This window comes from Oncorhynchus kisutch, linkage group LG15, assembly GCF_002021735.2.
Source record: "Oncorhynchus kisutch isolate 150728-3 linkage group LG15, Okis_V2, whole genome shotgun sequence".
In the NCBI taxonomy this organism is placed as follows: domain Eukaryota; kingdom Metazoa; phylum Chordata; class Actinopteri; order Salmoniformes; family Salmonidae; genus Oncorhynchus; species Oncorhynchus kisutch.
In genome coordinates this window covers 16,835,328-16,862,279 of record NC_034188.2, presented here as the reverse complement: position 1 = coordinate 16,862,279, position 26,952 = coordinate 16,835,328, and the positions used below count along the sequence as shown (strand labels likewise).

Genomic DNA, 26,952 nt, shown 5'->3' with positions numbered 1-26,952 from the left:
CTTCTGGAAGGTTCTCACATCTCCATAGAGGAACTCTTGAGCTCTGTCAGACTGACCATCGTGTTCTTGGTCACCTCCATTACCAAGGCCCTTCTCCCCAGATTTCTCAGTTTGGCCGGGCAGCCTGCTCTAGGAAGAGTCTTGGTGGTTCCAAACGTCTTACATTTAAGACTGATGGAGGCCACTGTGTTCTTGGGGACCTTCAATGTGCAAACATTTTTTGGCACCCTTCCCCAGACCTGTGCCTCACCACAATCCTGTCTTGAACATCATGGCTTGGTTTTTGCTCTGACATGCACTGTCAACTGTGGGACCTTATATAGACAGGTGTGTGCCTTTCCAAATTATGTCCAATTAATTGAATTTACCACAGGTGGACTCTAATCAAGTTGTCGAAACATCTCAAGATTGATCAATGGAAACAGAATGCATATGAGCTCAATTTCTAGTCTCATAGCAAAGGGTCTGAATACTTACGTAAATAAGGTATTTCCGTTTTTAATTTTTAATACATTTGCAAACATTTCTAAAAACCTGTTTTCGCTTTGTCGTTATGAGGTATTGTGTGTAGAGTGAGGAAAACAATTCATTTAATTTATTTTAGAATAAGGCTGTAATGTAACAAAATGTGGAAAACGTCAAGGGGTCTGAATACTTTCCGAATGCACTGTATATTCTAGGTGCTAAGTTATGCTAGTGTGGAACAAAGCACAGTGGTGAGATCGCCTGCCTCTTCACCCGTTAGAATTGACATACATTAGTTTTCCAGTGTTTTATTACCTCTACCCCCTGCCCACCCAGGTCCCTCAGCCTACGGTATTTCACCTATGGGATCCTGTTTGGCTGTGGCTCGTCCTTTGCCTTCCAGCCCTCCCTGGTGATCCTGGGCCACTACTTCCAGCAGCGGCTGGGCCTGGCCAACGGCGTGGTGACGGCGGGCAGCAGCCTGTTCTCCATGGGCCTCCCGGTGCTGCTCACCAAGGTGGTGGAGCCGCTGGGCCTCAGCAGAACCTTCCAGATCCTCAGCCTCTTCATGCTGGTACTGTTGTAATGTGTTCAATGATGATCCATTACACAGCCTGTTTATTTACGTTTTCCTGATTTTGAATGATGTGACTCGTTGAAGTAAACGTCAGATTCGACTTTGAACAACTGTTTATTTTCGTTCTTTTACACTTAACAGGTCCAGGCCCTGCTGGCCCTGACCTTCAGACCCCTGCTGCCCCAGAGAGCTCCAATGGGACCACCAGAACCAGTGGGCCCCGCTGGGTCCACAACCCAGCCAGGAGCCCCTGCCCGGGGAAGCCGCTGGAGCAGGGCCCAGACCCAGGTCCGGAAGGTCTTTAACGTGAAGGTGTTCCACATCGTCACCTACCGGGTGTGGGCGTTCGGGGTGTCTACGGCTGTGCTGGGTTACTTTGTGCCTTACATCCACTTGGTAAGGGCTCGGGGACCATCAATACAATTTCTTCAAGATTTGACCATGTTCTTGATGTTGTGCTGTATTTAGGGCACCGTTTTCACACCTGTGCTGTGAGTGAAATTATAATGATAGAATTATAATCATCTGCAGCACAATTTATGATGTCACTTTTCTTAAACAATTTCAATTTAGAATGTTGCTGTGTGTTGGTTTACAGCGCAGCTGTGTTTGCGAGGGGAAAATAATGTCACCCTAACTGCTTCTAGTGTCAGCTTAATTGGCATCTTATCGTATGTAGGAAAACTAGACTTTCTGACCAAGAGTTCACCAAGTCGACTTAAGAGGAAATCTTGTGTAATATTGTGTTGCGTTACGTTGTGTGTTGGGTTAGGTTACGTTGTGTGTTAGGTTAGGTTACATTGTGTGTTAGGTTAGGTTACATTGTGTTGGGTTAGGTCGTGTCATATTGTGTTGTGTTGGGTTAGGTTGTGTTGTTACGTTACATTGTGTGTTGGGTTAGGTTACATTGTAGTGTTGGTTAGGTTACATTGTGTGTTGGGTTAGGTTGTGTCATTGTGTTGTTGTGTTAGGTTACATTGTGTGTTGGGTTAGGTTGTGTCATTGTGTTGTTGTGTTAGGTTACATTGTGTGTTGGGTTAGGTTGTGTCATTGTGTTGTTGTGTTACGTTACATTGTGTGTTGGGTTAGGTTACATTGTAGTGTTGGTTAGGTTACATTGTGTGTTGGGTTAGGTTGTGTCATTGTGTTGTTGTGTTAGGTTACATTGTGTGTTGGGTTAGGTTGTGTCATTGTGTTGTGTTAGGTTACATTGTGTGTTGGGTTAGGTTGTGTCATTGTGTTGTTGTGTTAGGTTACATTGTGTGTTGGGTTAGGTTACATTGTAGTGTTGGTTAGGTTACATTGTGTGTTGGGTTAGGTTGTGTCATTGTGTTGTTGTGTTAGGTTACATTGTGTGCTGGTTAGGTTACATTGTGTGTTGGGTTAGGTTACATTGTGTGTTGGGTTAGGTTACATTGTGTGTTGGGTTAGGTTACATTGTGTGTTGGGTTAGGTTGTGTCATTGTATTGTTGTGTTAGGTTGTGTCATTGTATTGTTGTGTTAGGTTGTGTCATTGTGTGTTGGGTTAGGTTACATTGTGTGTTGGGTTAGGTTACATTGTGTGTTGGGTTAGGTTACTTTGTGGGTTAGGTTACATTGTGTGTTGGGTTAGGTTGTCAGACAGAACCACTTACCCAAATAAGCAGCTAGTGACATTGTTGCACGGTGATGTGAGGAATATCAAGGAGACACCTTGTCACAGTAGTACGTTAAAAATCCCAGAGGAAGGAGGACAGAAGGAGAGAGGAAGGAGGACAGAAGGAGGGAGGGAGGGAAGGAGGGACAGAGAGAGGGAGGGAGGGAGGGACAGAGAGAGGGAGGGAGGGAGGGACAGAGAGAGGGAAGGAGTAGAAAGAGAGAGGGAGGGAGGGACAGAAGGAGAGAGGGAGGGAGGGACAGAGAGAGGGAGGGAGGGACAGAAGGAGAGAGGGAGGGAAGGACAGAGAGAGGAAGGAGGAGAGAAGGAGAGAGGGAGCGAAGGAGTACAAAGAGAGAGGGAGGGAGGGACAGAGAGAGGGAGGGAGGGAAGGAGTAGAAAGAGAGAGGGAGGGGGGGACAGAGATGTGAAGTTCTGCTACACAAGTCAGATGTTTCTGGCAGCCTCCCCACTGCCTGTCCTGTTTTCTCAGGCCCCAGAGCCTGTCCTGTTTTCTCAGGCCCCAGAGCCAGTCCTGTTTTCTCAGGCCCCAGAGCCAGACCTGTTTTCTCAGGCCCCAGAGCCAGTCCTGTTTTCTCAGGCCCCAGAGCCAGTCCTGTTTTCTCAGGCCCCAGAGCCAGTCCTGTTTTCTCAGGCCCCAGAGCCAGTCCTGTTTTCTCAGGCCCCAGAGCCTGTCCTGTTTTCTCAGGCCCCAGAGCCAGTCCTGTTTTCTCAGGCCCCAGAGCCAGTCCTGTTTTCTCAGGCCCCAGAGCCAGTCCTGTTTTCTCAGGCCCCAGAGCCAGTCCTGTTTTCTCAGGCCCCAGAGCCTGTCCTGTTTTCTCAGGCCCCAGAGCCTGTCCTGTTTTCTCAGGCCCCAGAGCCTGTCCTGTTTTCTCAGGCCCCAGAGCCAGTCCTGTTTTCTCAGGCCCCAGAGCCAGTCCTGTTTTCTCAGGCCCCAGAGCCAGTCCTGTTTTCTCAGGCCCCAGAGCCAGTCCTGTTTTCTCAGGCCCCAGAGCCTGTCCTGTTTTCTCAGGCCCCAGAGCCTGTCCTGTTTTCTCAGGCCCCAGAGCCAGTCCTGTTTTCTCAGGCCCCAGAGCCAGTCCTGTTTTCTCAGGCCCCAGAGCCAGTCCTGTTTTCTCAGGCCCCAGAGCCAGTCCTGTTTTCTCAGGCCCCAGAGCCAGTCCTGTTTTCTCAGGCCCCAGAGCCAGTCCTGTTTTCTCAGGCCCCAGAGCCAGTCCTGTTTTCTCAGGCCCCAGAGCCAGTCCTGTTTTCTCAGGCCCCAGAGCCTGTCCTGTTTTCTCAGGCCCCAGAGCCTGTCCTGTTTTCTCAGGCCCCAGAGCCAGTCCTGTTTTCTCAGGCCCCAGAGCCAGTCCCAGATGTGAACAAAGCTACCGGCTTTTGTTGTGCTCTTTGCTTTAGGTCAGCCCTAAACATGGTATCCTATGGCCCTTGATGTTATGCTGGTGCCATGTAGTGCAGAATCAAAGCAGAGGAAACATTTCACATGTTTCCTCTGGGAGAGAAGCTTCTGATCAGGAATGGACTTCAGACGGTTTTGTGTTTTGGATCAGATTCAGGTGTTGGGCGGAGAGGAGAGAAAGGAAATCACTCACCTATAGCTCTGCCCCTTCCTGCTTCATTGTTGACAGTTCTTCTGACAGTGGGACATTGATGAAAAAATGTGTTATTCCAAGGAATGATTATGGAAATTTTAAATGTTATAAGGAGAAAATATCCCTGTTTCTCCATTGAAATCCCTTCACTAAGAATCCCATTGATTATTTCAACGTGGGAATAACACACATGAATGAATCCAGGAGGACATATCAAGAAATTACTACGCATTTGATGTGCAATTCTGTATTTTGTTTGGCTGCGTCCAACCCCTCAGGGTGAGTATGTATCCAGGGGGCTTGGTTTGGCTGCTTCCAACACCTCAGGGGTGTATGTATCCAGGGGGCTTGGTTTGGCTGCTTCCAACCCCTCAGGGTGAGTATGTATCCAGGGTGCTTGGTTTGGCTGCTTCCAACCCCTCAGGGTGAGTATGTATCCAGGGGGCTTGGTTTGGCTGCTTCCAACCCCTCAGGGTGTGTATGTATCCAGGGGGCTTGGTTTGGCTGCTTCCAACACCTCAGGGGATGTATGTATCCAGGGGGCTTGGTTTGGCTGCTTCCAACACCTCAGGGGATGTATGTATCCAGGGGGCTTGGTTTGGCTGCTTCCAACACCTCAGGGGATGTATGTATCCAGGGGGCTTGGTTTGGCTGCTTCCAACACCTCAGGGGATGTATGTATCCAGGGGGCTTGGTTTGGCTGCTTCCAACCCCTCAGGGTGTGAATGTATCCAGGGGGGTTGGTTTGGCTGCTTCCAACCCCTCAGGGGTGTATGTATCCAGGGGGGTTGGTTTGGCTGCTTCCAACACCTCAGGGTGTGTATGTATCCAGGGGGGTTGGTTTGGCTGCTTCCAACCCCTCAGGGTTTGTATGTATCCAGGGGGGTTGGTTTGGCTGCTTCCAACCCCTCAGGGGTGTATGTATCCAGGGGGCTTGGTTTGGCTGCTTCCAACACCTCAGGGTGTGTATGTATCCAGGGGGCTTGGTTTGGCTGCTTCCAACACCTCAGGGTGTGTATGTATCCAGGGGGCTTGGTTTGGCTGCTTCCAACACCTCAGGGTGTGAATGTATCCAGGGGGCTTGGTTTGGCTGCTTCCAACCCCTCAGGGTGTGTATGTATCCAGGGGGCTTGGTTTGGCTGCTTACAACCCCTCAGGGATGTATGTATCCAGGGGGCTTGGTTTGGCTGCTTCCAACCCCTCAGGGATGTATGTATCCAGGGGGCTTGGTTTGGCTGCTTCCAAACCCTCAGGGTGTGTATGTATCCAGGGGGCTTGGTTTGGCTGCTTCCAACCCCTCAGGGGATGTATGTATCCAGGGGGCTTGGTTTGGCTGCTTCCAACCCCTCAGGGGATGTATGTATCCAGTTGGCTTGGTTTGAAAGCAGCAATGGACATTGAATTTTTTTCACCCCTTTTTCTCCCCAATTTCGTGGTATCCAATTGGCCAACTGCTCCAGGCCCGCCACAGGAGTCGCTAGTGCACGTTGAGACAAGGATATCCCTGCCGGCAAACCCTCCCTAACCCGGACGATGCTGGGCCAATTGTGCGCCGCCCCATGGGCCTCCTGTTCGCGGCCGGCTGCGACAGCCTGGACTCGAACCCACACAACCCAACAGCTAGCACTGCGATGCAGTGCCTTAGACCACTGTGCCACTCGGGAGGCCCTAAGCAATGGACATTTTTTAAATATTCCTCTTGTTCTTTTCCACCAGATGAACTTCGTGAAGGAGCAGTTCAAGGAGCCCCAGAAGGAGTGGATCCTGTTGGTGTGTATAGGAGCCTCATCTGGCGTGGGACGCCTCCTCTTCGGGAAAGTAGGAGACCTCATTCCCGGAGCCAAGAAGATCTGGATGCAGGTGAGGTAACCCTCTTCGGCATTCAATTGTCAGCTTAATTGGAACCAATTCAGATGTTTAAATATGGGTAAGTACGTCAGCCACATCCCCTTGGTCTTTTCCCCTGGATGGTGACTGCTACTAAATACTTCAAATCCATGACTATTTCAAATACATACAATACCGTTCAAAAGTTTGGGGTCACTTAGAAATGTCCTTGTTTTTTAAAGAAAATACCATTTGTTGTACTTTAAAATAATATCAAATTGATCAGAAATACGATGTACAGTTGTGGCCTAAAGTTTTGAGAATGACACAAATATACATTTTCACAAAGTCTTCTTCCTCAGTTTGTATGATGGCAATTTGCATATACTCCAGAATGTTATGAAGAGTGATCAGATGAATTGCAATTAATTGCAAAGTCCCCCTTTGCCATGCAAATGAATTGAATCCCAAAAAACATTTCCACTGCATTTCAGTCCTGCCACAAAAGGACCAGCTGACATTATGTCAGTTATTCTCTTGTTAACACAGGTGTGAGTGTTGACGAGGACACGGCTGGAGATCACTCTGTCATGCTGATTGAGTTCGAATAACAGACTGGAAGCTTCAAAAGGAGGGTGGTGCTTGGAATCATTGTTCTTCCTCTGTCAACCATGGTTACCTGCAAGGAAACACGTGCCGTCATCATTGCTTTGCACAAAAAGGGCTACACAGGCAAGGATATTGCTGCCAGTAAGATTGCACCTAAATCAACCATTAATCGGATCATCAAGAACTTCAAGGAAAGCGGTTCAATTGTTGTGAAGAAGGCTTCAGGGCGCCCAAGAAAGTCTGGCAAGCGCCAGGATCGTCTCCTAAAGTTGATTCAGCTGCAGGATCGGGGCACCACCAGTACAGAGCTTGCTCAGGAATGGCAGCAGGCAGGTGTGAGTGCATCTGCACGCACAGTGAGGCGAAGAGGAAGGCCTGGTGTCAAGAAGGGCAGCAAAGAAGCCACTTCTCTCCAGGAAAAACATCAGGGACAGACTGATATTCTGCAAAAGGTACAGGGATTGGACTGCTGAGGACTGAGGTAAAGTCATTTTCTCTGATGAATCCCCTTTCCGATTGTTTGGGGCATCCGTAAAAAAGCTTGTCCGGAGAAGACAAGGTGAGCGCTACCATCAGTCCTGTGTCATGCCAACAGTAAAGTATCCTGAGACCATTCATGTGTGGAGTTGCTTCTCAGCCAAGGGAGCGGGCTCACTCACAATTTTGCCTAAGAACACAACCATGAATAAAGAATGGTACCAACACATCCTCCGAGAGCAACTTCTCCCAACCATCCAGGAACAGTTTGGTGAGGAACAATGCCTTTTCCAGCGTGATGGAGCACCTTGCCATAAGGAAAAAGTGATAACCAAGTGGCTCGGGGAACAAAACATGGACCCAAAATATCTATGTTCAGGAAACTCCCCAGACCTTAATCCCATTGATAACTTGTGGTCAAACCTCAAGAGGCGGGTGGACAAACAAAAACCCACAAATTCTGACAATGTCCCAAGCATTGATTATGCAAGAATGAGCTGCCATCAGTGGCCCAGAAGTTAATTGACAGCATGCCAGAGCAGATTGCAGAGGTCTTGAAAAAGAAGGGTCAACATTGCAAATATTGACTCTTTGCATCAACTTCATGTAATTGTCAATAAAACCTTTGATACTTATGAAATGCTTGTAATTATCCTTCAGTATTCCATAGTAACATCTGACAAAATTATCTAAAGACACTGAAGCAGCAAACTTTTAAGATTTATATTTGTATCATTCTCAAAACTTTTGGCCACGACTGTAGACATTGTTAATGTTGTAAATTACTATTGTAGCTGGAAATGGCAGATTTTTTAATGGAATATCTACATAGGTGTACAGATGTCCATTATCAGCAACCATCACTCCTGTGTTCCAATGGCACGTTGTGTTAACTAATCCAAGTTTATAATTTTAAAAGGCTAATTGATCATTAGAAAACACTTTTGCAATTATGTTAGCACAGCTGAATACGGTTGTCCTGATTAAAGGAGCAATTACAACTGGCCTTCTTTGGACTAGTTGAGTATCTGGAGCATCAGCATTTGTGGGTTTGATTACAGGCTCCAAATGGTCAGAAACAAAGAACTTTCTTCTGAAACTCGTCAGTCTATTCTTGTTCTGAGAAATGAAGGCCATTGCGAGAAATCTCCAAGAAACTGAAGATCTGGTACGACGCTGTGTACTACTCCCTTCACAGAGCAGCGCAAACTGGCTCTAACCAGAATAGAAAGAGGAGTGGGAGGCCCCGGTGTACAACTGACCAAGAGGGCAAGTACATTAGTGTCTAGTTTGAGAAACAGACGCCTCACAAGTCCTCAATTGGCAGCTTCATTAAATAGTACCCACAAAACACCAGTCTCAACGTCAACAGTGTAGAGGCGACTCCGGGATGCTGGCCTTCTAGGCAGAGTTCCTCTGTCCAGTGTCTGTGTTCTTTTGCCCATCTTAATCTTTCCTTTTTTTGGCAAGTCTGAGATATGGCTTTTTCTTTGCAACTCTGCCTAGAAGGCCAGCATCCCAGATTTTCTCATGATGTCAAGCAAAAAGGCACTGAGTTTGAAGGTAGGCCTTGAAATACATCCACATGTACACCTCCTATTGACTCAGGCTAATTGACATCATTTATCAGAATCTTCTAAAGCCATAACATAATTTTCTGGAATTTTCCAAGCTGAGTCAACTTTAGTGTATTTAAACTTCTGACCCACTGGAAATGTGATACAGTGAATTATTAGTGAAATCATCTATCTGGTAACAATTGTTGGAAAAACTACTTGTGTCATGCACAAAGTAGGTGACCTAACCGACTTGCCAAAACTATAGTTTGGTAACAAAAGATTTGTGGAGTGGTTGAAAACGAGTTTTAATGACTCCAATCTAAGTGTATGTAAACTCCCCCCCCCCCCCCCCCCCTTCTTTCAAAAACAAGGACATTTCTAAGTGACCCCATTCTTTTGAACGGTAGTGTAAGTAAAATACTCGCTGCGCTTGATAAAATGGTTGATTGAAGTGGTTGAAAGTATTTAACATGGACTTGACCCAAGTTGTTTGCCATGTTGGTCAGTTACTTTGTTGTTTCTGTATGAAGTGAAAGAGTGTATAAGGGAGAAGGTATTAGTCTGGAGAGGTATTGGACAACATTAACCTAAGACTCTTCTCTCCGACACGTTACACAATGCCACCCAAAGTAAAATGTACGCCCACACCACTGTAATTCAAGTGACTTTGGAGAAAAGTGTCTGCTAAATGGCATTAATTATTGCGTGTTTTTTGTCCCTGCTCTTCTCTCCCCCAGTCGGTGTCGTTCATGGTGCTGGGGCTGATGTCCATGATGATCCCCCAGTGCACGGTGTTTGAGGGGCTGATTGTGGTGTGTGTGTTCCTAGGGCTGTGTGATGGCTGCTTCATCACCATCATGGCTCCTATAGCCTTTGAGCTGGTGGGCCCCATGCAGGCCTCCCAGGCTATAGGATACCTACTGGGACTCATGGCCCTGCCCATGACCGCAGGACCCCCCATCGCTGGTGAGTACTATCGGTTCCTTGGGTTACTAAACACTGACCTCCAAACATTTTGAATGGCAGGTGATAAAGAGATGGTTTACTTCTATGTGACAGGCAATCGCTACTGAGTATCACCTCAAAACGTAGGAGTAGAAGCCAACGTGATAAAGAGATGGTTTACTTCTATGTGACAGGCAATTGCTGCTGAGTATCACCTCAAAACATAGGAGTAGAAGCCAACGTGAAAAAGAGATGGTTTACTTCTATGTGACAGGCAATTGCTGCTGAGTATCACCTCAAAACTTAGGAGTGGAAGCTAACGTGATAAAAAGATGGTTAGTTCCTCCTCCGCTCCCAATCCAACCTGACAGAGCTTGAGAGGATCTGCAGAGAAGAATGGGAGAAACTCTCCAAACACAGGCGTGTCAAGCTTGTAGCGTCATACCCAAGAAGTCTTGATGCTGTAATAGCTGCCAAAGGTCTGAATACATATGTAAATATGATATTTCAGTTTTTATATTTTTTTTATAAAATCATGTTTTTGCTTTGTCATTATGGGTTATTGTGTGTAGATTGATTAGGAAAAAAAACAACATTTTAATCAATTTTTGAATAAGGCTGTAACCTAGCAAAATATGGAAAATGTCAAAGGGTCTGAATACTTTCCAAAGGCACTGTAAGTCATTTGAGGAGAGCCACATTCCATATGGAATTATAAATGGGGTAGGATTAGAATAATGTATTTTGTGTTTATCATGCTGTTGAGCTGACATGTCTCCTCCATATACATATGTATATTCACTGCATTTATGTACGTCATTGGTCTTGGTTCTGAATGTAGCTGGTCTATAGAGTAAATAAAGTGAGTGTGCATCCCGAATGGCACCTTATCCCCTTTAGAGTGCACTATTTTTCACCAGGGCCCATAGAGCTCTGGTCAAATGTAGTGCACTACAGTGCCTTGCGAAAGTATTCGGCCCCCTTGAACTTTGCGACCTTTTGCCACATTTCAGGCTTCAAACATAAAGATATAAAACTGTATTTTTTTGTGAAGAATCAACAACAAGTGGGACACAATCATGAAGTGGAACGACATTTATTGGATATTTCAAACTTTTTTAACAAATCAAAAACTGAAAAATTGGGCGTGCAAAATTATTCAGCCCCCTTAAGTTAATACTTTGTAGCGCCACCTTTTGCTGCGATTACAGCTGTAAGTCGCTTGGGGTATGTCTCTATCAGTTTTGCACATCGAGAGACTGAATTTTTTTTCCCATTCCTCCTTGCAAAACAGCTCGAGCTCAGTGAGGTTGGATGGAGAGCATTTGTGAACAGCAGTTTTCAGTTCTTTCCACAGATTCTCGATTGGATTCAGGTCTGGACTTTGACTTGGCCATTCTAACACCTGGATATGTTTATTTTTTAACCATTCCATTGTAGATTTTGCTTTATGTTTTGGATCATTGTCTTGTTGGAAGACAAATCTCCGTCCCAGTCTCAGGTCTTTTGCAGACTCCATCAGGTTTTCTTCCAGAATGGTCCTGTATTTGGCTCCATCCATCTTCCCATCAATTTTAACCATCTTCCCTGTCCCTGCTGAAAAAAAGCAGGCCCAAACCATGATGCTGCCACCACCATGTTTGACAGTGGGGATGGTATGTTCAGGGTGATGAGCTGTGTTGCTTTTACGCCAAACATAACGTTTTGCATTGTTGCCAAAAAGTTCAATTTTGGTTTCATCTGACCAGAGCACCTTCTTCCACATGTTTGGTGTGTCTCCCAGGTGGCTTGTGGCAAACTTTAAACAACACTTTTTATGGATATCTTTAAGAAATGGCTTTCTTATTGCCACTCTTCCATAAAGGCCAGATTTGTGCAATATACGACTGATTGTTGTCCTATGGACAGAGTCTCCCACCTCAGCTGTAGATCTCTGCAGTTCATCCAGAGTGATCATGGGCCTCTTGGCTGCATCTCTGATCAGTCTTCTCCTTGTATGAGCTGAAAGTTTAGAGGGACGGCTAGGTCTTGGTAGATTTGCAGTGGTCTGATACTCCTTCCATTTCAATATTATCGCTTGCACAGTGCTCCTTGGGATGTTTAAAGCTTGGGAATTTTTTTTGTATCCAAATCCGTCTTTAAACTTCTTCACAACAGTATCTCGGACCTGCCTGGTGTGTTCCTTGTTCTTCATGATGCTCTCTGCGCTTTTAACGGACCTCTGAGACTATCACAGTGCAGGCGCATTTATATGGAGACTTGATTACACACAGGTGGATTGTATTTATCATCATTAGTCATTTAGGTCAACATTGGATCATTCAGAGATCCTCACTGAACTTCTGGAGAGAGTTTGCTGCAATGAAAGTAAAGGGGCTGAATAATTTTGCACGCCCAATTTTTCAGTTTTTGATTTGTTAAAAAAGTTTGAAATATCCAATAAATGTCGTTCCACTTCATGATTGTGTCCCACTTGTTGTTGATTCTTCACAAAATAATACAGTTTTATATCTTTATGTTTGAAACCTGAAATGTGGCAAAAGGTCGCAAAGTTCAAGGGGGCCGAATACTTTCGCAAGGCACTGTATATAGGGAATAGGGTGAAATTTGGGATGCACCCTGAGTAAAGTGGCTGAGTTCCAGGGCTGGTAATTTGTTACAGAGGGAGTAGTAGTCTTGGATAGTGGATAGTTTAGCGATGGGTTGTAGACATTATGGCTGCATTTATGGGGCTCTGCTACTCTCCACTGCCACTCGCCACATTTCTGTTCAGACCACCAGGGTGCTGTTCAGAGTGATGCAATGTTTCTGATAGAAATGTATTACGTAGAACAAGTATCAGTCATGTTGAATAGGGAGTCATTATATGTCTATCTGCAATATTCAGAATAGTTTTCTCTGGCTGAAAACACTCCAGAGATCCCAGTGAGAAGGAGGAGGAATCATGCCCCGTCAGTCTGCAGCAGGAGCACCCAGACTGGACATAAGCCTGTCTGCTCGCCTCCCGGCAGACCTGGGTTCAAATAGTGTTAGATATATTTGTTTATACATTGAGCTTTGCTTGAGTCTGCCTTGAGTGCCAGATGTGCGGGGTTTGCAGACTATACGTTAGTAGACTGAATAATTGATTACATCACACCAGGCAAGCTCAATCAAGCATGACTTAAGTAATTGAAAGATTCTAAATAATATTTAAACCCGGGTCTGTCTCCCGGCTCGTCCTCCTTCTCAGAGCCTCAGTGTTCTGTATTGACATTGCGTCCTGTGAGGCCTGGCTGCATCTCTCTCTCTCTTTATTTCTTTATTTTCTTAGTGCCAGATGTTGGAGGAATTATCTGTCATTTTCAGTTCTTGCTTATGGCAGGGCCAGCTAGCTAGCTCCTGACTGAATATTTTGGCCAGTGTTGCCCATCACCCTGGACATACACTAGACATACTTTGCTGAGGAACGTTTTATCAAAATGTACCCCAATTTAGTGGTACGCATGGTTTCTATGGTTACCCTGTAAAAATAATCAAGCAAAGACATGCCCCTAGCTGGCGCCTGCCTGCTGATGCTGTACCATCTGACAGCCTATTTCTTAGCTTCTTAGACATTTTTAAGACCGCTAATTATAAGTTCTGAGCAAGTTCCTGGAATAAAACAGACAAACAGGTAAAACAACTTGAATCACCAAGATAGTGGGAGAAAATCAAAGCTGCTCCCTTAGATCTTCTCCACCAATTCATTTTGAGAAAGAGGCGTTGAGAGTGGACACGAGGAATCAAGGAAATAAAATTGAGATTTGCTCAGTGATTCTATCTTGAGTAGTGCTTCTATACACTACATCTGAAACTTCTCCCTCCCTTGTCCCCCAGGACTCCTGCATGACTACTGTGGTGATTACAACGTGGCCTTCTACCTGGCAGGGGGTCCTCCCATTGTGGGGGGCATTGTGCTGTTCTTTGTGCCCCTGATACACCGGCGGCAGCAGAGAGCTTTTGCAGGTCAGGATGGGGGGCTGGATGACCCCAGCAGGGATCATATGCTGCCCTCGGCGGCCTGCTCTAACGGAAACATGATGCCTGGGTACACTGACGTGGAGACACACATCTGAGTAGCACTACACAAAGGTATGAGAGGACACACACACACACACACACACACACACAGATACTTGATATTTTTCTCTTCCTTCTTCTTTCTATTAGGGATTCTATTCACCAGCACTTGAGATCTGTCCGTCCCTGCACCTCCTCCCCTCGCCCCTGAACCCCGGCCCCTGAACCCCGGCCCCTGAACCCCGGCACCTGACCACGGACTACCTGATGATGTACCTCTCAACCTCTGACACAGTTTCTATAGAAAGCCCTCTCCTCTCTGAACGCCATTCGTTCCTTATAGTGATCCCTATGGTCTAAGGAAAGAGGGGGAGAAGTTTTTCCCCCCTCTGAAGTAAAGGAGGAACATGTCACTGATCATCCTCCTTGAATGAAGAGAGAGACGATTGGCATTATCATAGGACCTGGGCGTCACACAATCCAAAACAGTGCACTCGTTCCCTGTGTCTTTCAGCTCATTTAAAATGGTTTTAGACTTCAAAATGTGAATTCACACAATAAGTGTGTACCATATAGAGCTGGCCGCCTGAAAACAAATATTTTTTAAATTCTGTTACGTCTGGAATCAGAGTATGTAAATGTTTTAATATGCTTCAGTATGTTCAGATTATTCAGAAAGATAAATGGTATTAGAGTAATTGAATGGAGTACTTTGTACTTCTCTGTCTAGACCACAAGCATCTCACACTTTATTTTATGTTATGTTCTTTCTGTCTGTAGGTGTTTCATTATATACACTACCGGTTAAAAGTTTTAGAACACCTACTCATTATTCTTTATTTTTTATTATTTTCTACATTGTAGAATAATAGTGAAGACATCAAAACTATGAAATAACACACATGGAATCATGTCGTAAAGCTGTCATCAAGGCAAAGGGTGGCTATTTGAAGAATCTCAAATAGAAAATACAGAAGTTTACATACACCTTAGCCAAATACATTTAAATTAAGTTTTTCACAGTTCCTAACATTTAATCTGAATACAAATTCCCTGCTTTAGGTCAGTTAGGATCACTACTTTATTTTAAGATTGTGAAATGTCAGAATAATAGTAGAGAGAATGACTTATTTCAGCTTGAAGGTAGGCCTTGAAATACATCCACAGGTACACCTCCAATTGACACAGTCAGCTTAGTGTATGTAAACTTCTGCCCACTGGAATTGTGATACACTGAATTATAAGTGAAATAATCCGTCTGTAAACAATTGTTGGAAAAATGACTTGTGTCATGCACAAAGTAGATGTCCTAACCGACTTGCCAAAACTATAGTTTGTTATCAAGAAAGTTGTGGTGTGGTTGAAAAATGACTCCAACCTACAGTGGGGCAAAAAAGTATTTAGTCAGCCACCAATTGTGCAAGTTCTCACACTTAAAAAGATGAGAGAGGCCTGTAATTTTCATCATAGGTACACTTCAATTATGACAGACAAAATTAGATAAAAAATCCAGAAAATCACATTGTAGGATTTTTTATGAATTTATTTGCAAAAAATGGTGAAAAATAAGTATTTGGTCAATAACAAAAGTTTATCTCAATACTTTGTTATATACCCTTTGTTGGCAATGAGGTCAAACGTTTTCTGTAAGTCTTCACAAGGTTTTCACACACTGTTGCTGGTATTTTGGCCCATTCCTCCATGCAGATCTCCTCTAGAGCAGTGATGTTTTGGGGCTGTTGCTGGGCAACACGGACTTTCAACTACCTCCAAAGATTTCCTATGGGGTTGAGATCTGGAGACTGGCTTAGGCCACTCCAGGACCTTGAAATGCTTCTTACGAAGCCACTCCTTCGTTGCCCGGGCGGTGTGTTTGGGATCATTGTAAAGCTGAAAGACCCAGCCACGTTTCATCTTCAATGCCCTTGCTGATGGAAGGAGGTTTTCACTCAAAATCTCATGATACATGGCCCCATTCATTCTTTCCTTTACACGGATCAGTCGTCCTGGTCCCTTTGCAGAAAAACAGCCCCAAAGCATGATGTTTCCACCCCCATGCTTCACAGTAGGTATGGTGTTCTTTGGATGCAACTGAGCATTCTTTGTCTTCCAAACACGACGAGTTGAGTTTTTACCAAAAAGTTCTATTTTGGTTTCATCTGACCATATGACATTCTCCCAATCTTCTTCTGGATCATCCAAATGCTCTCTAGCAAACTTCAGATGGGCCTGGACATGTACTGGCTTAAGCAAGGGGACACGTCTGGCACTGCAGGATTTGAGCCCCTGGCGGCGTAGTGTGTTACTGATGGTAGACTTTGTTACTTTGGTCCCAGCTCTCTGCAGGTCATTCACTAGGTCCCCCCGTGTGGTTCTGGGATTTTTGCTCACCGTTCTTGTGATCATTTTGACCCCACGGGGTGAGATCTAGCGTAGAGCCCCAGATCGAGGGAGATTATTAGTGGTCTTGTATGTCTTCCATTTCCTAATAATTGCTCCCACAGTTGATTTCTTCAAACCAAGCTGCTTACCTATTGCAGATTCAGTCTTCCCAGCCTGGTGCAGGTCTACAATTTTGTTTCTGGTGTCCTTTGACAGCTCTTTGGTGTTGGCCATAGTGGAGTTTGGAGTGTGACTGTCAGAGGTTGTGGACAGGTGTCTTTTATACTGATAACAAGTTCAAACAGGTGACATTAATACAGGTAACGAGTGGAGGACAGAGGAGCCTCTTAAAGAAGAAGTTACAGGTCTGTGAGAGCCAGAAATCTTGCTTGTTTGTAGGTGACCAAATACTTATTTTCCACCATAGTTTGCAAATAAATTCATTAAAAATCCTACAATGTGATTTTCTGGATTTTTTTCTTCTCATTTTGTCTGTCATAGTTGAAGTGTACCAATGATGAAAATTACAGGCCTCATCTTTTTAAGTGGGAGAACTTGCACAATTGGTGGCTGACTAAATACTTTTTTGCCCCACTGTATGTGTATGTAAACATCTGACTTCAACTGTATATTTTGATTTGTTTAACACTTTTTTTTCATATTCCATATGTGTTATTTCATAGTGTTGATGTCTTCACTATTATTCTCCAATGTATAAAATAGTACAAATAAAGAAAAGCCCTTGAATGAGTAGGTGTTTGAAAACTTTTGACCGGTAGTGTAGATCTAGGGCATAATATAGGACATTTGAAATATTTCTGTTATTATGAAAAACTTATTGCAGTTATATTTTGCAAGTTTCAATTTATTTTTTGTTTCTGATCGATCAAGGAAGAACACATCTGTTTCAATTTTGTATTGTACTATAGGTCTCAATGGCGATTCCATCTTGGAAAAGCCACTAAAACGAAGTCACCTCAACCACATACAGTGGGGAGAACAAGTATTTGATACACTGCTGATTTTACAGGTTTTCCTACTTACAAAGCATGTAGAGGTCTGTCATTTTTATCATAGGTACACTTCAACTGTGAGATACGGAATCTAAAACAAAAATCCAGAAAATCACATTGTATGATTAAGTAATTAATTAGCATTTTATTGCATGACATAAGTATTTAATACATCAGAAAAGCAGATCTTAATATTTGGTACAGAAACCTTTGCAATTACAGAGATCATAGATTTCCTGTAGTTCTTGACCAGGTTTGCACACACTGCAGCAGGGATTTTGGCCCACTTCTCCATACAGACCTTCTCCAGATCCTTCAGGTTTCGGGGCTGTCGCTGGGCAATACGGACTTTCAGCTCCCTCCAAAGATGTTATATTGGGTTCAGGTCTGGAGACTGGCTAGGCCACTCCAGGACCTTGAGATCCTTCTTACAGAGCCACTCCTTAGTTGCCCTGGCTGTGTGTTTTGGGTCGTTGTCATGCTGGAAGACCCAGCCACGACCCATCTTCAATGCTCTTACTGAGGGAAGGAGGTTGTTGGCAGAGATCTCGCGATACATGGCCCCATCCATCCTCCCCTCAATACGGTGCAGTCGTCCTGTCCCCTTTGCAGAAAAGCATCCCCAAAGAATGATGTTTCCACCACCATGCTTCACGGTTGGGATGGTGTTCTTGGGGTTGTACTCATCCTTCTTCCTCCAAACACGGCGAGTGGAGTTTAGACCAAAAAGCTCTATTTTTGTCTCATCAGACCACATGACCTTCTCCCATTCCTCCTCTGGATCATCCTGATGGTCATTGGCAAACTTCAGACGGGCCTGGACATGCGCTGGCTTGAGCAGGGGGACCTTGCGTGCGCTGCAGGATTGTAATCCATGACGGCGTAGTGTGTTACTAATGGTTTTCTTTGAGACTGTGGTCCCAGCTCTCTTCAGGTCATTGACCAGGTCCTGCTGTGTAGTTCTGGGCTGATCACTTACCTTCCTCATGATCATTGATGCCCCACTAGGTGAGACCTTGCATGGAGCCCCAGACCGAGCGTGATTGACCGTCATCTTGAACTTCTTCCATTTTCTAATAATTTCGCCAACAGTTGTTGCCTTCTCACCAAGCTGCTTGCCTATTGTCCTGTAGCCCATCCCAGACTTGTGCAGGTCTACAATTTTATCCCTGTTTTTCTTACACAGCTCTCTGGTCTTGGCCATTGTGCAGAGGTTGGAGTCTGTTTGATTGATTGTGTGGACAGGTGTCTTTTATACAGGTAACGAGTTCAAACAGGTGCAGTTAATACAGGTAATGAGTGGAGAACAGGAGGGCTTCTTAAAGAAAAACTAACAGGTCTGTGAGAGCCGGAATTCTTACTGGTTGGTAGGTTATCAAATACTTATGTCATGCAATAAAATGCAAATGAATTTCTTAAAAATCATACAATGTGATTTTCAGGATTTTTGTTTTAGATTCAGTCTCTCACAGTTGAAGTGTACCTATGATAAAAATGACAGACCTCTACATGCTTTGTAAGTAGGAAAACCTGCAAAATCGGCAGTGTATCAAATACTTGTTCTTCCCACTGTACGTACTTATGCAGTTTTTCCATATGTAACCTGTGCCATGGCGGAGCTACGGATAGAGAGTACCAGACCAAACAGAACATTATTTACCGGCTTCTGACTTTGTAGAGCCTTAAATCCATTTTTTGAACAGTCACATTTCTAAGACTTTAAGTCAATCAGATCTTTTTCATACACAAGTGTGGATACTTTAAAGTAAACACACCTCTGAGAAGTTTTGCCAATGTTTTATTTACTCTGCAGATTTGTTTTTGTTGTTTTTAAGTTTCTAAATGTTTTTTTAAAATGTGTTTTTACGATCTGTCTCTTACAATGGCATTTGGATCTTGTTATTCCTATGGGGGTGAATCCTAACATCCACTTTCAGACTCCCATTGGCGTCAATATATGACTAAGTGAAAATTGGAAAGAAAAGAAAAATAACCTTTTAGTCTGCCAGTTTTTTTGCAAACAATCCAAATCTACATGAAGTGCATTGAGCTTAATTTTGAATCGAAAGGCCATAGTTTTTGCTGTGTGTGTTTGGGCATTGGTCCACAGACCAGAGAACGATTGATATTACATGCATGCACTCATTGGCTAGGTCCTTTTTTCAGCCTGATTCCCATTGGTCCACATCAAACTGATGACTCTTTGTTGATGAGTTTGCTGCTTCTTATCTACAGATGACAACATACTGGTTGTTGGGTTCATGCGTCGTCATGGTAATAACCAGATACTGTCTCATGGAGAGTTTCACCCTAGTAGTGAAATTCAATAAATTGCAGTTGCTGTTACATTTCATACATTTTAAACGGACCACTTTACCTACATGAGACTACATTTTACGCACGACAGAAGGGTTGAATATGAGTCTTCCGAATGGCACCCTATTCCCTATGGTCAAAAGTACCACACTATAAAGGGAATACAGTGACATTTGGGACACAGCCTAGACCTAATGGTAGACAGAGAGGGAAACGGAGAGAGGACAAAGACGTCAATACCTCAGTAATCTAGTTAAATATGTTGGCATTCTTCAAATTATGACATCATACTTCCAAGTGAAAGGAAATGGTTGCTTGTAGTAGTTTTTTATACCAGCTGTTAGTTTCAGAGCCACAGAGCTTCACATACTGCCAACATCTTCCCAAAAACTCCAGTTATTAATACTCATTATTGTTGCTTTACTAGATGCTCTGGTCAGACCTGTATGTGTATATGAGATGTACCTTCCGTCTCCCCCATCTGGCTGTGACCCATACTTTTTAAACTCTTTATTTTTCCTTCCTGCTTCTCTAAATGTCATTCCCTCTGACAGTTCAGTACCTGCCATATAATATAGCTTGTATCCCTATGGTCCTAGCCTCCATTAAGGCTGCAGACTGAGTGGACAAGGGTCACCAAGTTATCTCTACCTCATTAAGTTCGTCCGTCTCTTCTCTCTTCTGTTGATCTCACCGCCATGCTGCTCCTATATCTCCTACATCTGGTTGGAGAGCCCGCTAGCTCACCATGCATTATCATCCTTAGGATAGATGGAAAGAGGAAACCTTGTTTGATCAGCAAGCTGCAATACAATATGTACTTTTTGATGATTTATTTGGATCATTGTCCTATAGTTGGTCAGAGAGCTTGCTGGATATAGCCTGGTTTAAACCAGATTGAACCATTCTGAGTGCAGCATTCAGTCTGGTCCTACCAGGCTATGCTGTTGGCTCACCAAGCATCCTTATTCTTATACTGTAGATGAGTAATCAAACACTACAGGATGTACTTTTGTTCATTCTCTTGTTTAGTTTGGCACTGGTCATTGTCCTGTTTCTGTTTTGATGAGATCAGCTATTGAAATATTAGATTTTTAACCACCGAGACATATTTGGACAGGAGTGGTTAATGACTGATAGTGAAACATGCAGCCTTCATGGTGATGTTTGCTGAACCACTGTTTGGTTAGTCAAAGTCCTGTTGTCTCTGCAGTGGTTTCTGAGTGGGCACTAGTGCATATTGCACCTGAAATCTCTTGGCGCAGTACCAGTTCAAGGAACGGTCACAGATAGGGTCACATAGGCTTACATGTACTCAATGAGAGTAGAATCTCATTATACATCTTCATATGTACACAGCTTATATAACTACATTATTACATTTTGTTTCCTAATACTGTTGGTATTTTAATTGTATCTCACCCCATAGCAGCCATAGCATTCTGAACCCCGGTGATCTTTTGGGAGTTTTCTCCCAAACAATATGTCATTTTTTAGTCTGATCCAGCCCAGTGTGTGTTAGACAGGGCTGTTAGATAAGGTCAAATACAGTCCTCTTTTTATTACGTCCTTGGGCTGGTGTACACCAAGGCTCTGTCCCAAATGCAGCCCTATTCCCTTTATAGCGGACTACTTTTGACCAGAGCCCTATGGATCCTGGTAAAAAAACAAACACACTATATAGGGAATAGAGAGCCATTTGGGACGTATCCCACATCTGCATACTTCTGACCACACCTACCTAGTCTCTTTAGCTTTTGCTGTATAACCCATAGACTGTACATCACCCTGACTGTCACCCGTAGACTGTACATCACCCTGACTGTCACCTGTAGACTGTACATCACCCTGACTGTCACCCGTAGACTGTACATGACTGTGCTGCTCTTGTTTAATATTTTATCTCATCTCTTACACAATGTTTCTGCTGTTATTTTCATCACAACTCTCACCTCAGATTCCCTACCAACTGTTACCAATCTCTTCCTGAACCTCAACTTTTCAGATATATATATTTTCCATTGTATTTTTTCCAGAAATGTTCTAACAATCGGAACCACAAGATTTGAAATGAAGATGCTGCTAGATACATGTCAAGTTATTTTGGATCTGTAATAAAACACAGTTTGTTATTGTGTAATATGATGGGAACTGCATGAGTTTTCTCTGGCCAGCTGAGTTATGCCATCCACAGCATTATACTGTATGTCTCTGGAAATAACATACTTCTAGTAAGTGTGTGTGTGGGTGTGTGTGAGACACAGTATGACTCATTGCAAACTGCACTGAGGCTGAGCATCATGGTGTGTGTTAACTGCCCTCTGACTAACTGGCATATTTCTATATGCTATAGTTTAAACTATGTGATATTATGTCTGACTAATTGGGAAACAGTGTATATTTTAGCCCTGTGAATAACTTCCATATTTGCATATGAACATGGTTTAGTTATGTCTGACAGTAGCTATGACTACCGTAAATGTGTTATGTGATGTTAAATGATGTGATGTTCTGTTAGCTTAGTCTCAGTATGACTCAGGGAGAAATTAAATGATGCCTGTTATCCGTGCCCCGACTGCAACATATTTCCATGACCCCGGATCAGTGCAGCCAAGTGTCAAGCTGTTGGTTACATCCCAAATGGCACCCTATCTAGTGTACCCTATTACCTTTAAAATCGCTATACGGTCAATCTCACATCTGCATTGGCAGTGCAGCATTTACGGTGATATGGGCTCTGCAGAAATCAGGGAATTCATACTTCTTGCACTTCGCAGAGCAGCGCAGAGCTGTTGTGAAGGAAGTTGTCAAGGAAGTGAGTTTGTGTTTATACAGCGATTCAGTATGGAACTCAATGTGGCCTCTGCATGCCCCCAGAGACTCCGCGATTGTGCAACACCATCCATATGGCGCCTCTGACCACATTTTCGGATCAAGCATAAATTGTCTGTTATAGTGACCTACTTTTGAACAGAGCCGTTAGGGTACACTACATAGGGAATAGGGTGCCATTTGGAATGTAGACTCTCCCTCTGCTGCCCGCTCTCCAATTTGACCCACTTTACTCACTGAAATACAATTTATGATTGATCCAAAAATGTGGTCAGAGGCTCCATATGGCGGTCGGTGACGCATGTGGAGGACTCCTTATAGCTGTGCATTGACATGATTGGTTGACGGTAGGTGACGGTGTTTAAACACAAACTCACTTCCTTGACAACTTCTCAACTGCGCTCAGTGCGCTGCTAAGCGAAGCGCAAGACGTTTGAATGGGCTGACTTCTGCAGAGGCCGCATCACCGTAATTGCCAATCAAAAATGAGTTAGCGAGTATGCGCCGTTGAATGCACCAGAAAATAAACACCAGAATTCTGGTGAGGTCTTAGAACTACCAGCAGTCAGGCATGTTGTACTACCCTGTTGCACCCCTCTTTGGTGGCTTACATTCAGGCTAAGCAGGTCTGAGCCTGGGATGGATGGGTGGATAATTAGTTTGAGTGAATTAGTTTTAAGTACAGTGTTGGGGAGCAGGGGACTGTGTGGACACGGGGGTTGTTGCCAAAATGTTGCACAGAGGGTTTTCTGTTACTGTCTGCTTTCTCCTGTGCGTGAATGGGGAAGGGGCTATATAGATGGCTCTTGTAGGAAGGATAGGCTGCTTGGTTGGCCTGTAGGGACCGAACAGTAGCTAAGTGATGCACTTGCACAGTGTCTCCAGAAGAGGGCGCCTTCTCCCCTTCAGAACACAGTGAATCATACTGTAGAACTATTGAACACAACTAAACCCTATTGTTTCTAGGGACAAAACCTAGATATGACACTTCATATTCACTATGTAAAGGAGCACACAAAAATAAAATAAAACCCCACTATGCCATAGTACAGTATTACCACACACAGATCAACAGAATCATCTCAGATTGCATAACCATAAAGTTTTTACACATTGTGAAATCTACTTACGAATTTGGCACATTTTATTTATAGGGGAATGATTGTTCTGTGGACAAGGGGCCTGAGGTTCCAGGAGGAAGAGATGTAACAGAAATCATATGGGTGTTTCCATAGTAGGTGTGACTCATACCACCAGGGACTACTAACTGCTTCTCTGTTCTGAAACTTCTCTCACACCAATCTGACACGAGAAGTCCTAAGGCTCCTTTGATGGTGTCACATGATTTGTATTGTTGTTACAAACTAACTTACACACACAGAGAGGAGGGTTTGCCAAATATAAAACAGAGTCCAGTCATCATTGCTTACATGACTAAGTAATGTAAGTTCTGCCTTGTCTGAACCAGAAAGGCCCTAACATGCCCCTATGGGCCGGTCTCCTGTCCTCTTAGGGCCTATGTCCTGTTTCTGTAGCGTGAGGAAGCTTCATGTACAAGTACATCCCCTGGACAGGACGCTAGTATGATTAAGACCTATTAAGGTTTTATTGGAGTGAAAACCAGCTGAATATACATGTTTCTGTTCCTATGGTGATAGGGATTGTGTTCTGTTATTGTTTGGACAGGGATAAAGTGTGACATGCTACTTTCTGTCTGTCATCCCACTGGGCACAGACGTCAGTTCAACGTCTAGTTTGGATCTATATTTGGTTGAGTTGCCAACTGATGTGAATTCGACTTGAAATCAATCAAAATTGCAAACATGTCATTGGATTTAGGTAAAAAATTGGGTGAAAAGAATACATGCCCTTACGCTGATTTTTTTCCCCTCTCAAATCCAATCAGATTTCCACATTGATTCAATGTCATCACAGATTTTTGGAGTTGAAATAACGTGGAAACAATTGATTCAACCAGTTTGTGCCTCGTGGGATGTTTTTGCCAACATTTGTCCAGCAGAGTTGTCTGTTTGTTCTCCTCATCCAAACCAAACAACACGGCTTTGTGGTCAACTTCCTCAGTGAGGCGCTGATAACGAGAGGATTTATGTGCCCAGTGTCCACAAACACACTGCTGTCTTCCTCTCTCACAAACACACTGCTCTCTTCCTCTCTCACAAACACACTGCTCTCTTCCTCTCACAAACACACTGCTCACTGTACTCCCTCTCTCACACACACTACTCTCTTCCTCTCTCACACACACTGCTCACTGTACTCCCTCTCTCACACACACACTGCTCACTGTACTCCCTCTCTCACACATGCTGCTGTCTCTCTTCCTCTCTCACACACACACTGCTGTCTTTCTCTCTCACACACACACTGCTCTCTTCCTCTCTCACACACACACTGCTCACTGTACTCCCTTTCTCACACACACACTGCTCACGGTACTCCCTCTCACACATGCTGCTGTCTCTCTTCCTCTCTCACATACACACTGCTGTCTTTCTCTCTCTGTGTCTGTTTTTATACCAAATCAATCACACTTGCCAATGGCTTGAGAGACTGTGAGAAGTGGATAAGACTTTGTGAGAAGTGGATAAGAGTCTGGAGAGACGGGAATGAGGCAAAGGAAGGTGAAACAACCCTCCCTAATCGTAGAGAAACACAGAGCCACTGCCAATGTCCCCCTGGGCTGGAGCAAAGCAACAAAACAAAAGCAAAGACAAAACTGCTTCCTGTCACGGAAGGGAGATGGTGAACAGGACATGATGAGAAAGCATGGGAGGACGTGTGTGTGCATGCAGGGAAGTGTCGCAACACTGACCTCTGGGACCAGGCTTGATATAATTTCAATTTTATTTAACAATATAAACTCTATCCCTCTCCCCTCAGTGCATATGATACATTGCATATACATACAGTACTGTACAGATTACTGTAGTCAGTCACATCCAGACAGAAATAATTGTTATACTGTACTATTGACATGTATTGGATCACATCCGGAATGTCTGAAGTCATAGTGTTTGTAGTAGTATATATTGTACATGAGACAAACCGTCTGAGACTCAGTCTTCATAAACTGACGTAATGTGTTATACTGTTGATAGTGGAGTGACCAGACCTAAGAGCTATTCTCAGTTGAAGCTCATCAATAGACACATCCTACAACAGCATATCATTTATGACTCTGATCCTAGCTAAACAAACCTTTTAAACTTCACTCACTCTGTTCATCCATCCATCAATGACATGACTATTTCATGATCATCACGTCACTGCTATGCTCATTAAATAGAAGAGACAAAGATGAGGTGGGCCTGAGTGTGGAGCTGCACAGTGGGGCCCCCTGCCCTGTCTCTCAGTGTCGCTGCTGGGTGTCACAGCCCATGAACTCCAGGCGCAGGGCTATGTCGTTGAGCCAGCCTCTGGGGTGTATCCGTATGAAGCGGGCAAACAGAGGAGGATCAAAGAGGTTCAGCATCTCCTCATCTGGCTCACTGTTCCCCAAGAACATCTGGGAGGAAGGAGGAGGCTGGGTCAAACAGAGCTGGCTCACAAAACCCAGTTCGGAAACTGGAAAAGTTAAACATGTTACAGCGTTGTCACTGTTGGTGCTCTTTACAAAATCAGCTCTCGTAAATCTGCTTGGTTGCAGATCCCATTTTCCCCTGCATGCTAAGGAAGGTGTGTGTGTACTGAAACGTAGCCTGTGATAAATCTGATGATAATGAGTGATGTGTGTGCGATACCTTCTCTCTTTGCGTTCCCTCGTCAACCACGTTGGACCAGGAGTGGCCGTTGTCGCTAATGGTTACAGAGAACTCTGTCACCATCATCTGAGACAGAATAGACCACGCCCCCTGAGTGACAACCCCTGTGATGCGTTTCATAACCAGGAAGTCCACCTGCAGCCACTCTTGGGGGTTATTGGCCTGGAGGAGGAGGGAGGAAGGGGGGTGGGTTATAGGAGGTGCAATACATTAATAGAAACCCTGTGCACAGCGTTTTTTAAATGTATTTTTTATTTAACCTTTATTTAAGTAGTTAAGTCAGTTAAGAACAAATTCTTATTTACAATGACAGCCTACCCCGACCAAACCCTAGCGCCGGACGACGCTGGGCCAATTGTGCGCTGCCCTATGGGACTCCCAATCACGTCCGGTTGTGATACAGGCCAGGATACAACCAGGGTCTGTAGTGACGCCTCTAGCACTGAGATGCAGTGCCTTAGACTGCTGCGCCTCTCGGGAGCTGTGCAGCTAGGTCCAGATGATAGTTAACACTGTGCACAGCAGAGCAGCTAGGTCCAGATGATAGTTAACACTGTGCACAGCAGTGCAGCTAGCAGTCAACCCAAAAAGGTCTGTGATGTTGAATGGTATTCTAAATAAAATTATAAAATATACAGATCACAAATTCCAATTGGCTATTGTCACGACTTCTACCGAGGTCGGTTCCTCTCCTTGTTCGGGCGGTGTTTGGCGGTCGATGTCACCGGTCTTCTAGCCATCGCCGATCCATTTTTCATGTTCCATTTGTTTTGTCTTGTTTTCACACTCACCTGGTTTCAATTCCATAATTACATGTTGTATATGTTCCCTCTGTTTCCCTCATGTCCTTGTCGGGAATTCATTGTTTTGTGCCATG

At 44.2% G+C, this 26,952-nt stretch overlaps 2 protein-coding genes across 2 annotated transcripts in view; one reads left to right on the top strand and one right to left on the bottom strand.

The window, feature by feature from the left end:
- Positions 1–14,618, top strand: part of LOC109880738 (monocarboxylate transporter 8) — a 32,933-nt gene extending 18,315 nt beyond the window's left edge. Inside the window, exons 3-8 of the mRNA XM_031789733.1 lie at positions 802–1,039; positions 1,184–1,438; positions 6,009–6,152; positions 9,502–9,730; positions 13,568–13,822; positions 13,901–14,618. Coding sequence (XP_031645593.1) covers positions 802–1,039; positions 1,184–1,438; positions 6,009–6,152; positions 9,502–9,730; positions 13,568–13,806 — 1,105 coding nt within the window. The 3' untranslated portion in view covers positions 13,807–13,822; positions 13,901–14,618. The remainder of the gene's footprint in view (positions 1–801; positions 1,040–1,183; positions 1,439–6,008; positions 6,153–9,501; positions 9,731–13,567; positions 13,823–13,900) is intronic.
- A 10,521-nt stretch (positions 14,619–25,139) lies between these two features.
- LOC109878948 (coagulation factor VIII-like) overlaps positions 25,140–26,952 on the bottom strand; it is an 84,181-nt gene continuing 82,368 nt past the window's right edge. Inside the window, exons 29-30 of the mRNA XM_031789731.1 lie at positions 26,055–26,237; positions 25,140–25,819 (exon numbers count right to left, since the gene is read on the bottom strand). Of these exons, the coding sequence (XP_031645591.1) occupies positions 25,664–25,819; positions 26,055–26,237 (339 nt within the window). The 3' untranslated portion in view covers positions 25,140–25,663. The remainder of the gene's footprint in view (positions 25,820–26,054; positions 26,238–26,952) is intronic.